Source organism: Coptis chinensis, chromosome 9, assembly GCF_015680905.1.
Source record: "Coptis chinensis isolate HL-2020 chromosome 9, ASM1568090v1, whole genome shotgun sequence".
NCBI classification, from domain to species: domain Eukaryota; kingdom Viridiplantae; phylum Streptophyta; class Magnoliopsida; order Ranunculales; family Ranunculaceae; genus Coptis; species Coptis chinensis.
In genome coordinates this window covers 1,968,525-1,984,278 of record NC_141464.1, presented here as the reverse complement: position 1 = coordinate 1,984,278, position 15,754 = coordinate 1,968,525, and the positions used below count along the sequence as shown (strand labels likewise).

The following is a 15,754-nucleotide window of genomic DNA, read 5'->3' as shown; positions in this document are numbered from 1 at the left end:
ACTACCACCTAATTATTTAATCCATGCTCGTGCCTCATAATGGTACACCATAAGATCTCAGTAAATGAACGTTGCACATATATGTATGCTAAAACAGAAGCATATTGTTCAATCAGGTACAAAAGAAAATTAAACAAAAAGATCTAGCAGAAAAACACGCACTTTAGCTCATTCTACTATAATTCTTTGGCATATATTTAAAATAAAAACTCAATGTTAGAGTAAGATTAGGAATCTGCAAAGATCGACCACCAACACTTAAATATTGTAAAGAACATTAAAAAGATCACCTCATCCATACCCGCACCAACCTTCCTGCCCCCTAGCTCATAATACCTCTGAAACTCAGTTGATAGTGAAGAAGAAATATTAGGGGGTTGGAGAACGTTGTAGAAGAAAATGGACACCGAGTCATAATAAAACTGGGGCCGCGGGGAGTTATGATCACCATCAAACTTGATAATATTTTTGTCTCCCTGCACAAGTGGCAAATAAATCAGAAATTAAGTATGTCGTACTTCTGTTGTGTTAATGGTGATGCTAGGAGAGTAGAGAAGACATTAATGGTAGTAAAACCAGTAATAAGAGATGAAGAAATAAACTAACGGTATATATTAGAATAATGGCGGAGGAAAGAGTTGTAGAGAGTTATTTTATCTCTTTACTATACATTTATTTATAATACTAAATCCTAGTGTCTAGATACCCATTCTACCAAAAATGGTAGAAAATAATACCTTACCCACATTTATAGAATATGTGGGATACAATATAAGATCTTTCCTGACACCCAGAATACACAATACAAGATCTTTCCTTAAACCCAAAATACAATATTTTCAAAATACTAATATATTTCTTAACACTCCCCCTCAAGCTGTAAACATACAAACTATGTATATTGCAGCTTGGATTACGGAAATAAACTCAAAGAAATATCAATACTGCTCCCCCTTTCACAAAGAGCTATTTTAGACGATAAACTCAAAAGCAGAACCATTCTGGAACTTTCGGTTTAAACCCGAATACTGAAACTCTTACGCAATTATACCTATATCACCAATTGGATGGCCCGCTCTTAGCTGCTGCTCATTCCATTGTTGCTATGGCAGACAAATTGCAAACTGGAAACTATTTCATTGACTTGATGCGCGTTAGTTGGCTGCTGCTACCATCACCACTAATGTCCACACAATACTATTGCAGTTTAGGCTATGACTGCTACCTGAATACTCATGCATGCATCTTAGGCATGACTGCTACCTGTATATTGTTGTAGTTATGGCATGACTACTGCATGGATAGTGAAGAATGCCTTATACCTACTGCCGAGCCAATACTTAAACTGAACATATTGCCTCATACTTAATACCTCATTCACTTTGATATCTCCATATTTTCCCCCTCAAGTTGGAATATACAAAGGATTTTGTGTCCAACTTGGACAACTAAAATACAATACTTGGGGGATTGGGATGTGGAAGGGGGTTGGGTAGATCCAACAAACGGATGGGGGTGTAAACAAAGACCCACTGAAACAGACTGGAGTGTAAACAAAGATCCACTAGAAATACTAGAATATTTTCTATGCATGCATTTACTTGCAAAACATGTGAGAGTATACCACCAAACTGCAAATTCACTTTGAAACACATGACTCAACAACAAACAAAACTGATGAGAAATGTTCCTCTTCTTAGCGGCTTCATACTAGCTGCGGAAGCTGGTAGTATTTGACGGTGTGCCAAATAAACAATAATAGTGGCGAAGTGCCAAGGAATACCACTTGAATACTCATGAGCAAACATGATACTCGAGAGAGACCAAAACTACTATGTGAAGAAGTCCAAATAAGCCTGATGACTCTTTTGACAACACTTCAATACCCAGAACTTCAGAATCTGAAACTTATATTCAGCAAATACCAACTTGATGAGAGTACAACATTTCAAACAAATGAAAACCAGGCTCAACACTCCATAAGCTCATTTGATAATACGAAATACTATATACTGAGTTGGGGATTGACATTCCCAAAGAAACCAAAAAAAAAAAAGGAGGGGGGGGGGGTTTGTTTCAATACTGAATACCTAGGAGTTTTTAGAACCCCCAAATCCCAAAACATATGACTTTTTCTTTTCACCCAAAAAACACGAGTCCTTTTTTTTTAATACCAAAAAATGAATACTATTAGGGCTTTTTGATACCCTAAATAGTAATACTTCAATAGCATCAAACTTGATCAATGATTGACATGAAAAAAAGGAATACTATAACAAGAAGTACCTGAATACCGAGAGAACGCAATACCAACTACTCTTTTTTATTTCTCAATAGTACCTGAAGAATACACAGAGAGCCATACTGATTCACCACGAGGTCGATTCACCACAAGGTCTAGAAGCTATGATTCACCACGAGGTCTAGAAGGGGACCGATACAGCGACACGGATACGGGGTACGATATGGCATTTTTGAAAATCTAGGATACGGGTACGGCATATAAAAGTTAATGTAGGTTGGGAATTTATAGATGTTTAATGTGACTAGATAACTGCTAAGCAGTGGGGGCGTGAGCGGAGGGTGGAGAAGAGAGAGGGAGAGATGGGTTTGTGGGTGGGGAGAGAGAGAGAGTTAGGGTTTGGTTGAGAGGGAGAGGGAAGGAAGGAGGGAGAGAGAGACGGATAGGTGAGGGCAGACAGACAGAAACCAACCAACTTAGTTTTTGTCCGCATAACCCCCCACCACCCCCACCCCCCCTCGGCCCCCCCTCTGCCCAGATCGTTCGCTCCGCTCACTTGATTAAAAAGAAAACTGGGCTTGGAATTGTCGAATGGGCCTCTGCTTATAACAATTCCAGCGGTGGTCCAGTACTATTAGCAATTAGAGTTGATTTTAAAGTGGCCCATATGTCCAGCCCAATTAGCAATTACAGCTGATTTAAAACTGGCCCATGTTTCACTTTAAATAAGCCCCTTAACTTGAGTGAAAGTATTAAAGAGAGAAACCCAAAAGCAGCAGCCGCCTCCTTCACCAACGCAGCTAGAAAATAGAAGAAAATCAGTGAAGATGAGAAGACAGATCAAAAAAGAAGATAGATCTACGAAGAAATCGCACTTTTTCTACCTTCTCTTTCTTTCAACTTACTTTAAGTCGAAATTCTTAGGCAGATTCAGTATTTCTTCTCATCCATCTCTATTTTCTTTTGAGATTACCTGGGAACACCCTGTGCAGCCATACCCGACCTGTATTCCATATCTGTATCGGTATCGTACCCTTAGTCACCCAAAGCGTGGTACACCCTCACCGCACCCGCACCCAAACCGCTATTAACCACGCTCTCACATTTTCAAAACCATGCTTTGTATTTTCGAAACCGCGCTCTCAGATAAAGGGCGGATGTTAGTCAAAAGTTACCTGAAAACAAAGATTCAATCACTCACAAAGTGATTCCCATGCTATAATTACTTCAATTTGCTGTAGTGTGTGTGAAATTTTATCACGCACAACTGATTTTGCTCTTGACCCGCCATCTTGAAAATTTGAAATAACTTGAAAACTTCAACGGAAAGAGAAAGAACGAGGGAGTTGGTTTTTTCTTTGGGAGAGATTGTGCAATACTAAAATGAAGAGTGAGAAAGGAGAGCTGCTGGATGAAGAGTGGTTTGATTAAGGTGGACAAGCGGTTTTAGATCAATAGGTGGTATATGAGAGTGGGTTCTGCACGTCTGCCTCCATTTATGCATGCCAGCTTTAGAGTTTGACCATTTAACGCACTAAGGGGGCGTTTGGAAACTCTACTTTGAGTCAAATTTTAACTACCTAAAGTTAAATGATGAGGAAGTATCTTTGTTAAGGACAAAAAAATCTGCTAAAGAGGAGCAAGTATTTTGCTTCGTTAGATATCCCTTATAGTAAGTTAAATGATGAGGAAGTATCTTTGTTAAGGACAAAAAAAACTGGTAAAGAGGAACAAGTATTTTGCTTCGTTAGATAGCCCTTATAGCAAGTCCAATGGAGGGCTGCTAAAAGGAGTTGCTAAACCCTTGCCACATAGGATTTTTAGGGTTTTTACCTTGCCCGGCCAAATATGGCAGACCAAAACTTGAATTTCATTCCAATCGCTCTTTTGTGTTTTGAAGTGCTAAATGGATACGGACGGCACAGTTTCTGTCGTCCGTCCATTAGTTTGTAACTTATGTTGAAATTTTTTTGGACGAACGACACAGTTTTTGCCGTCTATCGAAATTTAGAAACTATGTCATCCGTTTCCCGAAACTTATTATGGCAACTACTAGATAAGACCACAAATTTGGTTGGGTTTATCACACCAGCCAAATTTAGGAGCCTTCTAGCAGCCCCATTTGAATGACATTTTGGTTTTTGGGGTGCTATATGGCCTTTAGCAGCCCATATAGCTCCCCATTGGACTTGCTCTTATTAGTTGGTTTCTACTTCTAGCAAAATGACTAGAAGCAAAATGATAGAGTCCAAAATTTTCGGTTATCTACTTTTCACTACCCCATATCCCACTATTTTCTCTTTTTCTTTTCTAACAAAATCGCCACCATCCACCTGTAAATCCTATAATTCCCATATCTCTATTTTTTCGGAAAGAAAAATAACTAACCCCACCTCTCCACTAACTACTGACTTCTTTCCATACTTATTTTTACCATCCAAACTAACTATTGACTATACTACTTTTAAATGTACAAAAAATAAATACCCAAATGATTTCATTTACTTTTACTTGAAGTTGCTTCTAGTTTTTTTTTTGCCAAACACTCCTAAGTAAAGAATAAGTTTTTGTTGGTTCTATTGCTCTATTAGGTTAGATGTAACTTGTTCACACATATTGACATCAAAATAAATGTTTTATTATAGAAAAGTGGGATATATTGATTCATATGTAATCCAATATACATAAAATATCTTATATTAATATTAATTGGCGCTCTGCACTCTATATCACAGAGCTTGTCAACTTGGGCGCTCTCGTGGTCCCACTTCCGCTTCACGATCTGGTGACTAAGATCGTACCTGTGTCACACACGGGTACAAGCCATAAAGTGTTGTATCCGTGGTGACTTAGATTTTTAAATTTTTCTGGAATTTCTAGAATTTTCAGAAAACTTTGGAAAATATGTAAAAAACGACTTTATGTATCCATATCCGACTGACATGAATCTGACTGAGAGCCCTTGATCTGTGACTTCCAAGACTGACTTTGTAGATCCAAGATCTACAATATACTATTAGTTGATACTATTGGGTGGGATTTCATTTACGAGGAAAATCGAAAATCGAAAGTGAATGATATATAAATTTTTTTTTCTTTGTATACTGATTTTCGTGGAAACCTCTCCTAGTGTACCATTAAACTCAGATTTAAACCTGAAGCTCCGATTCCATGTTAATGGTGATACTAGGAGAGTAGAGAAGACATTCATGGTAGTAAAACCAGTAATAAGAGATGAAGAAATAAACTAACGGTATATATTAGAATAATGATGGAGGAAAGAGTTGTAGAGAGTTATTTTATCTTTCTACTATACATTTATTTATAATACTAAATCCTAGTGTCTAGATACTCATTCTACTAAAAAAGGAAGAAAATAATACCACATTTATAGAATATGTGGGATACAATATAAGATCTTTCCTAACACTCATAATACACTATAAGATCTTTCCTTAAACCCAAAATACAATATTTTCCTAATACTAATATATTTCTTAACATGTTGAAAATCTTCTACAGCATATAAAGGATCAGTGGATCACCAATGACTAAGCTAACTACTAATTGTATACCATTTCTAAAATTATTCAATACCATGTAAGCCTTGAAGATAAGATCAGAGTGGTGGCTGCGAATGAATTTATCCTCAGTAGCATGTCCAAACAAAGCTGGAATGAAAGTCTTGGGTGCTACCTGCAGATGTGATAGGATAGTGGGAGAAAATATGCTCAATTATCTGACAGATTCGGTAATTGTTAAGTTTTTACTGTTGAGACAAGTAATGAAGATAAAACCAAAAGAAGGGACATGAAAATTCATTACATTTTTGTGGTTTAAGTCGAATTAGTGTGCACTGCTGAAAAATGGTGCATGTCAAGTCCGAAGGACAGATTTCAGTCATGAACTCATGATAAGCAGTAATTATAATCACATAATAACAGTTATAATATATATATTTTTTTAAAAGCTCAACTTTTATTCATTGTAACCACTGATATAATACAAAATAGATATAAAAAAAATTAATGTGTCAATGGCTCAATGCCATAGACACACACACCTGTAAGCAGTTTAGGTCCATAATATAAAATCAAATAAACAAAAAATCATTGTAAATTATATACACAAACCTGTAAGCAGTCCAGGTCCATAATATCAAATTTTGCCTTTTTTTGGATGATTCGACGCATGTATTGTACAGCCATTTTAACCTGGCCATACACAAAAGAAAGATGAAGAAAATTGTAGTCACTAACATGTCAAACCAACTAAGTTCTACCCCATAAATAAAGACAAGTAAGATGACCTGCGTCAACCTAACGAAACACTGACATCTACGAGAGGATCTTTGACATTTGACGAAGCGGAAGCTACAGATAAAATACTTCACAACTCAAGGGAAGGTTTAACCTCCTGAAACTAGAGAAGCTGAACAGAAATGTTGATATTTTCACGCCATTCCAAGGTGTGTCCCCCCACCTATGTTCTATCCCTGAGCCTTCCCTCTTTCTCTTTTTTCTCTTTTTGAGCGGTAAAAGGTATTCATTTATCCCAAGACAAAATAAAATTAACAAAATGTTAATCCCCACTTAGCAAGATACGTTTTTTTTTATCGATAAAACTCAATTTATTCATAATAGTTCAAAATGTTACACATTACTATGATCCTACCTACCCACCCATACCCTTAAGTTACAAGAGTATCCCAATTACATAGAAAATCTATATAACCCACTCCCCGGAAGCTTGGGCACACACTAGCCCACTCGAAAACAACACTTTTTTTACTTCTTCCACAATCTTATGGGGCTCTTTCTTCTACTTAGCAAGATACTAAGCTACAAGATTACGCACACCCAAAACAAAAAAAAAAAAATACCCTTCAAGTTTGCATTTCAATGATATCCCAATTACACACAAAGCCGTGAAATCTTAAGGACTTCAAATCCGCCACATCCCTAGACCAATTGTAGCGTACTTCCTTGACCTCCAACAAGACTTTAAATGCTTCCTTGGTCTTTTGCTCAAATATTCTCTGATTTCTTCATTCCATATAACCTATACAATTGCTCTATGTAGGTTGCTCCGCAATCCACCTTGACTTTGGCGATAGCACCCCCCACCCCCACCCCACCCACTCTTTGTATTTAATAGAATTTGCTCACTCAACAAGTTCGAGCTTAGAGAAAAATCGGCATTTTGACAGAAAACTAAACTAAGCAAGAATATTTCTAATATAAATTCTTCATTAATTTAAATTTGCCTATCTTTACAAAACTTATGGACAATTAACGAAAGAGATGGTTCCTTGAGTAAGGAACCATCTCTTTCATTAATTGTTCATATATAAAGTGGGGTACAAGGTGTGGGGGGTACACGGTGGGACTTCTTGGTTGCTCGACATGGATTGGAGAGAAGAGGAAGGAGCAATGAGTTTGGTGAGGATTAAAAAAGTCCAAAGATGAAGTGGGGCATCTAACAAAGAAACTGAAGGTCCTTGGACAGGTGGGAACAAAGACTTTGATGACTATGAGGAAGAGGAGGAGCACGCAAAACTGGACTTGGATTATTCGGTAGGAGAGCAGAGAGAGGTGGGATACAAATATTACTACTGATGTTGCTTAAGAAGGAGAAGCGAATAGTCGGAGATGAAGAAGGCTCGTGGTTGGAGGATGATGGCATGGTTAAAGATGGTCAAAGCCTGGTGGTGATTTTTGAGCTTCTGTCTCTGTTTCTGTTCTTGTTATTGTGCTTTCCTTTACTTCTTATGTACTGTATCTACTATGTTTTGTAGGGCTAGGTATATTGTGAGAGCAATAATTCTACACTGACACAGAGAATTTGACACAGTTGACCGACACAGTGATGTGGCACTGCAACATCAATGTTGCACTATGAAAAACCACCACTGCAACATCAATGTTGCACCATGAAAACCACTGCAGTACTATGAAAAATCAATGGAATGGATGGTTTGCTATGAAGAAAAGATTAGAATGGAAAAATAAAAATGGAAATATGATAATGGAAAGAGAAGAAGTGTTTTGAGTGAGAGAAAATAGATTTTTGGCTCTTATTTTCACTATTGCAACATTGATGTTGTAATATGCCACATCACTGTGTGTTGACTGTGTCATTTTTCCTCTGTCAGTGTAGTATTACTCATTGTGAGAGGGGAATGTGGTCCTGGGAAGTAGCCTTGGCTAAGTTTTGGTTGTTGATGTAAATTCCTTAACATTACCCATATAATGTTGATAAAAAACAACCTATTTGACTCAAACAGGAATCACTTGTTCTGTACGAAAACTACCTAAAAGATACTTTTAAAACAAAAATACATATTACGAAATTAAAAATCTACGCAAAAATCTAAGACATTGATATGGGTGCATATATAGGTATCCAACATGCATACAAAGTATCCAACGGAGCAGACTAACAAACATTGAGGTACATAACCTTCATGATGTTTATCCAAAATTCTGACAAAGATACCACCTGTGTATCCGACACGGATTCTATTTAAACAAAGTATAAATGTTACAAAACACGAAATCAAAAAGCATAAAACAAACTATAAAATAAATCAGATTATGTAACTCAAATATTCAAAATAAGTTTTCAATCTTTATCATTTAGAATTTTATTTTATTGACAAAAGTAATATATTGAATGATTGGGAAATTACATCAACACCAAGAAATAACAAATGGATTTTCTCCAAGGACCAACCCACATCACCCAAATAGTGTGTACTTGTGCACAATTTTCTTTGTAAAGGAGAGTGCTAGTATATATTTTGTTGGCTTCTAAGCTGTGTTTCAAGTTTGAAATGTACAATATTAATATATTTTGGCTCGAGGGGGAATGTGAAAGGGTATATGAATCAGCTTAGTATATGTTACAAGTATGTTGGTTTATTCTTACAGGGTCAAAACTTCAAAGAAGGTCAAGTTTTTGTAGTCCCTCACATATATAGACGAAGACTACAAAAAATAATAACTTCAAGCAACAAAATATCATTCATTTTAATTTTTTCCACACGCACCCAGCCCACCCTGCTCTGTTCTGTGAAAATATCACCACCTAAACACTAGCCCTTTGATGTCCCCAATATCTCGCTATCACAAGCATTAGTAGTCCTTGTGCTTTCATTTGAAAATAATGACATTAAAGTATTCAAAGATCGTTGACCAATCATACAAAAGCTCCTTGATGTCCCCAATATGTCACGAACTTCCTTCTCCTTGTTTTTGCAAACTCTCTGATTATGTTCACTCCAAATCCCCCACAATATTGCCATAGAACACGCTCCATAAGCAATTTAGCTTTTGAAGCAAGATCTTTAATAATGATGCCACCACCAATAGCCTCCAACACACTTAAGTTAAGAGTTTCACTCATAATATCATTGATAGAGCTATTGAAGAATACTCACTTTATCGTGTCCCAAGCTTGTTAGTAATTTCACGAATTATTTGCATTTTAAACACGAATTTTTGAAGTATAATTGAAATCAAATAAAACGGTAATATTTCGGCAATAATTCAGATTTGGGAATCAAACGTTCTAAACAGGTAAAGTTCAGATATGGGAATAATTCGGCCCAAAAATTCAGATTTTTTTAAAAAATAATAAAATAATAAAAATATTTTTTTTTAATAAAATTTCCTATTTGTTACGATGAGATGTGTGGTTCAAAAGTCGTTTTGAATTTTTTCATTGTTAAGATGTTTTATTTTAGTTAAAATAGTTAATATAAGCAATTTTAAGATGTTTTGACTTATATTGAAAGATAGATGTGGTTTATATATACAAATAATTTACCAAACTTTTATCAAAGAATATCGAATTATTCACGAGATCTACCATATAGACGGATGTTTCTCATACAACGAATGTTTGATTGAACGTTTCTCCGATTTTTTCAAAGTTGAAACCGAATTATACCCGATGCATCATTTAGATAAAAAAAGACGTTTCTTTAACGTCCCAACTATTTGGAATCTAGTCACTTATATTTGAAGTTTCTTTAGTGTATCTAATGGAATATGCCCTTCTAATAGCATAAATGGGATAACAAACACTATATCTACTATTTGCAAGAGAGTGAGATTTGATCTAGACCCTTGTTCGTCTTATGAAGTGCATTGGGATCCCAACCTCACATAAAATTAGGAGATGAATTACGATGAAGTCCCTCTTTCTCAGCTTAGAAGGCACAAACCATCCTCCCAAGCCTCAAATGAATAGATAAGTTATAATCTATAAACAAATAACAAAACATAAAATTATCTCATGATTTGAGCTACCTAAGTAAGAATACAAGGAGGAAAGAATTTACGGTGAATTTTGGGAGCCGGATTTTGTAAACATCTACAAGTTCCATCATCAGATCAAATAAGTTGGAGAAGGCACTATCTAACACCATCCCAGCTATTGAGGAGTCATCTGCTCCGTAAAGAAGGCTGCATATTATGTGTGCAAAAGTAAGTATTAGAGTAACAAACTGCAATTTACAATTCACTTTTATGAAATTATTGATAGCACTTACAATTCATATATGTCCACGTTCTTTGCTATTTCAGCAAGTTACATATTAGTATATAACTATGATTTATTTTTATAGAAATCACTCAACACAACCACAAAGCAAACTATAGTTCATGGGCATATTCTACAAAACACTCAAATAGCATTCAAATTAAAAACTATAGCAACATCAAAATATCCACGAACGAACACCACAGTGATGGGAATTATGTGGTGGACGAGTCCAAGTTCAAGCCCTATTCATTACTTTATGATTATCATTGTTTTTGTTTATTTTAATGTACTTGGTCTAGCGTCATTAAACAATTGGATTGCTTTGTTATCAAGCAAATCCTAGGTTATGGATAAGGGTTTGTAACAGATTAGAAGGTGGTTAACTTTGGTTTACTCTGTTGCATGGGTATGGGTACAAGTATCCGATTTGGACACGGGTATGGCAATTTGGACACAGCAAGCTCTAAATATCAGACACAGGGACGGCTAATATTTTAATTTTAATTTTTTATTAAAAATAATTATTTCCATCCTCAAAAAATAATTATTTCAATCCTTACTTAAAAAGCATACTCTAAAAGCATAACTAGTCCAAAACCATGTTAGTTATAAACCTTTAAAGTAGGCCCGGTTTGTAATTGTTGCATAGCTTAAAACAATATTCCAAGTTTTCTGGCCCAATATTCCAAGGTATGTCCAAAATAAAAAGAAATATTTAAGTTACAAGCCAAAATACCAATTAAAAAAGCCCACTAGGGCTTAGAAAATAAAGCAATCGGGCAGTCTTCTTCTCCAAGAGTTCTGCCTCTCTCTGGTTTGATCTGCCCTCTCTCCAGTTCGAGCACTCCGACCACTTGATCTTTATGCCTCTCTCTTCTTCACTTCTGCTCTCTCTCAAGTTCAAGCACTCTGACCATGAATCCGTGTCGTGTCGTTGCCGGTGTCCGACACGGGACACGGCGAAAGTATAGGCGTACCATGCAACACAGGGTTTACTGAAGAGTTATAGTTGAGTCTTTTAAGGTTTATTTCCCCTTTCCCTAATTACAATTTAGGGTTTTATCTATCCAATCGATGTTTGATCGTTTAATTGAAGCTTCCACTAGATCACATCACAGAGTATGATGGCTTATACCATAGTCTGTGGTATGAAGAACCCTTTAGATACCTAAGAACACAAACAACGACCTTAGAGAGGCTCATGAGGTGCATCCATGAACCGCCTAATCACCAATTATCTAAAAAGAGGCCTAGGCGGTCTCTAGGCGCTATGCAGTGACCAATCAACTCACCTAGGCCTAAGGCCATTAAAAAAGCGATGGACCAATTAGGCTGGTCTAGGCGGGCCAATTAGGCGGACTAATCAACCTCTAGGTGGTCTAGTCGGGCTCATTTTTTTTTAAAAGGGCCCATGAAGGCCTAAGATTTGATTATTTGAACAAGTTTAAAAGAGTAAAACCCAATGTAAATTATATGCCACTATAGAAAAAAGGTGTTTTTATATGAAGTCGCTATTCGGTCTCCCTATCCAAACTCTAACAGATCACTTGCCATCTTCGTCAACTTTTCGCCTTTTTTGTAATAAATATCTTAATTTGTGTTTATTTTTTGAATTATGGTAAATGTTTGGTTTCTTCATTTCCTGTAGTATGGGTGTGAACGAGTATATATTATAATAAATATATTAGGAAAAAAAAAGACACCTAGGTGCTCTCTCACTGCCCGATTACCGCCTAGCATTTTTAGAACATTGCTAATCACACTAACAACAAAGGTAATATTGAGATGAGATAGCGTAAGATAAATAAGCTTTCTAACACTCTCCTATACTGACCAACAATGTAAATAAACATATCTTGTACGGCACCAACCTTCGGTAAAGTCCATAAGAGTATGATGTGGTCTGGAAGCAAGCGCCCTAGTCTCTAAAAGCAAATCCAACACATACTTCCATTGTGGTAAGTAGATACCAACTTTAGGTTGAACAACATCAATTATAAGGAAAATCTAAAATGCTCCAAATTTTTGGTTCGAAATTTTTGAGCTAAATAAGATTTTAAATCTAATACCAAATTATCACCAATGGTAATAATATCATGGGCATTGGACATAAACAACAAGAGCAGCAAAACTCGTCGAATAAACCATGAGTGATTTGACAAAGCACGCTAAAACCCATAGCCGACCACAATATAACTTATTTTATCAAAGGGATGGGATCAAGGGACATAAAAAATTGACACATAAAATCACTCAAATTGTAAGTCTTTAGATCTTTTGGAATCCACTAGTCAAAAAAAGAAATACAATCAAATGGGTTAGTGGGACCGATTCTTTGTGTTACCTAAACCGGTTTGCAATACAAAGTTCTCATCCCTTCTTCCTGAATCCTACTCGACTCTAAACCCTTTTTCTGAAATTATTCAAATCCAAACAAACTATTTGTTCGTCAATTATAGAAAATATGGTTTTGCACAACCTCAAAATTTCCTTTTTCAATTATATTAAAATTGGTCTTGCTTCATACAATTGACTTGCGGTGAGGAATGATGGGATTGAGTAAGCTTTTGGGTACTGTGACGATTACTAATGGAGGAGTTTTGCCTAATATTTATTCGACGTTGCTGCTAAAGAATGCTGGAAAAGGAAAGGGTGTTGAGCATAGTTATCGAATCGTATATCGTATCATATCTCGTTTTTCATTTTAAGTGTATTGAGCATTGAATTGTATCGTGTATCGTATGATACGCGTAAAGTAAAATTTTATAGTATTATATGTATTTGTGCATGGTATGTGAGTTTCCATCCACAACCATACATAAAAAAAGTTTTATCACGTAAAACTCTACTAGTGGATGGTAAAAAATGTCGTTATTTTCAACCACTTGGCCCAAATTAATATTATACTATAAAGGCTACGATAGCTGTTAGTTGAGTGAGATAAGTCTTCTTTGGTTTAGGGTGGTTGTTTATAAGAACCAAAACCTAAGATGTCTTTCCAAAGCTTTGAAAAGAGAAGAAAAAACTAATTAACACTTAAAAACTCTTTTTTGGCCATAATTTTTAATTAGTTCATGTGTCTAAAGTGTATCGCCCAATACAGGGTGTATCATGTATCGTATCGTGTGATATGCTTCCCGTATCGTGCAATACATGAAATTGTCGATACAATAGCATGATACATATCGAAAGCAAAACAATACGATACATATCGTGTATCGTACGATATTGATAACTATGGTGCTGAGTTTAGTTATGCTTCTCAAGAGTTTGGGGGGTGTTATTTCTTTGTTTTGTTTTGTAGATTTTAATTAGCTTGAGTAATTCTCTTAGCTAAGAAGGTGTGCAGTATAAAGACCTGTTTGGTAGCACGTATGGGCCAACCTGTACATGGGTTAGGGTGCACTATCCAAGTTATTATGTTTGGTTCCTATATTTTGGATCTTATTGTGTGGACCGTATACAACTAGTTGGTTGGCCCAACCCCAAAAGTGTGTATAATGGTATCCATTGGAAACCATAGGATTTCGTTCTACCGTGGATGTTAGAAGACAGATACAGAAAAAATGACTGCAAGTGAGAAGTGATGAACCCTACCAGCTCGCTCCCGCCATTGTTGGCCCTAGTCTCCACTGGTCTTTGTACGTCGGCGTCTCTCTCTCCTTCCATTAATTGTTGGCTGAAAGTGAGTATTAGTTTGGTGTTTTTGGTGTACTCTCTCTCTCTCTCTCTCACTATACTGTGTTATCACTAGAAACTTCTCTGTACGTCGGCGTCTCTCTCTCCTTCCATTAATTGTTGGCTGAAAGTGAGTATTAGTTTGGTGTTTTTGGTCTCTCTCTCTCTCTCTCTCTCTCTCTCTCTCTTGTGTTATCACTAGAAACTCTAGAAGATAGAACGTTGCATTTCTAAGGGTTTAAACACAAATGAAATTGTTAGAATGAAAATGTACAATTTGTATGCTTAGTTGATTACATATGGTAATATACAATGTGTATGTGAACTTTACTCATTATATGATGTACGCAAGTACTGACAGATGTAACTAAACTTACTAGACACAAGTTATTATAATGCATTACTACATTAGTAAGGCAAGTATTTCTTGATTTTTAATGCAGAATGCAAAGGTAGTTTAAGCCTTTAAAGTGTGTGATCTCTTTGAAATCACCATTCCTCTCATGTCGGGTCGAGTTCCTTTTCTTCTCTAGTAACAAGTTCTGGAGCAAAGGTAGCTTGTCTATTTTTGGGTTATGGATTTTTATGTTGTTTGTGAGTTCAAGGTTCTGCAAGTCATCGGACCAAGCTACATAAAAACAGTTTTTGTATTGCATATCACTATTAGAAGCTTAAGGCTGTTTGCACGTGATGTTTGTTCTATTAATTTAATGGAGGCTATTTATATTTGCTACGAAAATTGTGTTTATAAAGCTATATAATCTCCGACGACTCAGATGAATAAGATATGATAATAACAGCAGCAGGTGTTACTACGATGTTAACGGCTTGTTATTATCAATATTATGTAAGTAAAATTCCTTGTCGCACTTCAGCCCATAGTGGCGCTGAGTGGGTGGAAGAAGTGCTCACTGGACATGATGTGCGGTGCGAAGAAAACTTTCGAATGGAAAAACACGATTTCTTGCAACCGTGTGATATTTTACAAACAAAAGGTCTACTTAGTCACTCTGATGGAGTACAGGTCTATGTGTTATGTTAGCTTGACTTGCAGTTTTAATATGTTCTTGTTGGTTGGGAAGGTTCGGCTACAGATTCACGTGTTTGGAAATGGCATCAGATTATAGAAAGTCTATTGCCATTGCAATGTGGAATGACAATTGTGACTATCACAATGCAGATTGATGTAATACTTTTGATTTTGCTTTGGATTTGTTTCATGTTAAGAATGAAATGATCGGTGATACTTGTTTCTAATTAAATATTTTGTGGAACTTTTGTTTT

The 15,754-nt window shown here is 36.1% G+C and overlaps 1 protein-coding gene across 2 annotated transcripts in view; it reads right to left on the bottom strand.

Annotated features, from left to right (window-relative positions):
* Positions 1-15,754, bottom strand: part of LOC147474372 (alpha/beta-Hydrolases superfamily protein) — a 31,310-nt gene that overhangs the window by 6,806 nt on the left and 8,750 nt on the right. Inside the window, exons 6-9 of one of the 2 annotated variants that reach the window (XM_086584332.1) lie at positions 10,590-10,713; positions 6,376-6,456; positions 5,840-5,938; positions 291-476 (exon numbers count right to left, since the gene is read on the bottom strand). In XM_086584332.1, the coding sequence (XP_086440458.1) occupies positions 291-476; positions 5,840-5,938; positions 6,376-6,456; positions 10,590-10,713 (490 nt within the window). The remainder of the gene's footprint in view (positions 1-290; positions 477-5,839; positions 5,939-6,375; positions 6,457-10,589; positions 10,714-15,754) is intronic. The other variant, XM_086584333.1, reaches the window with a different exon arrangement.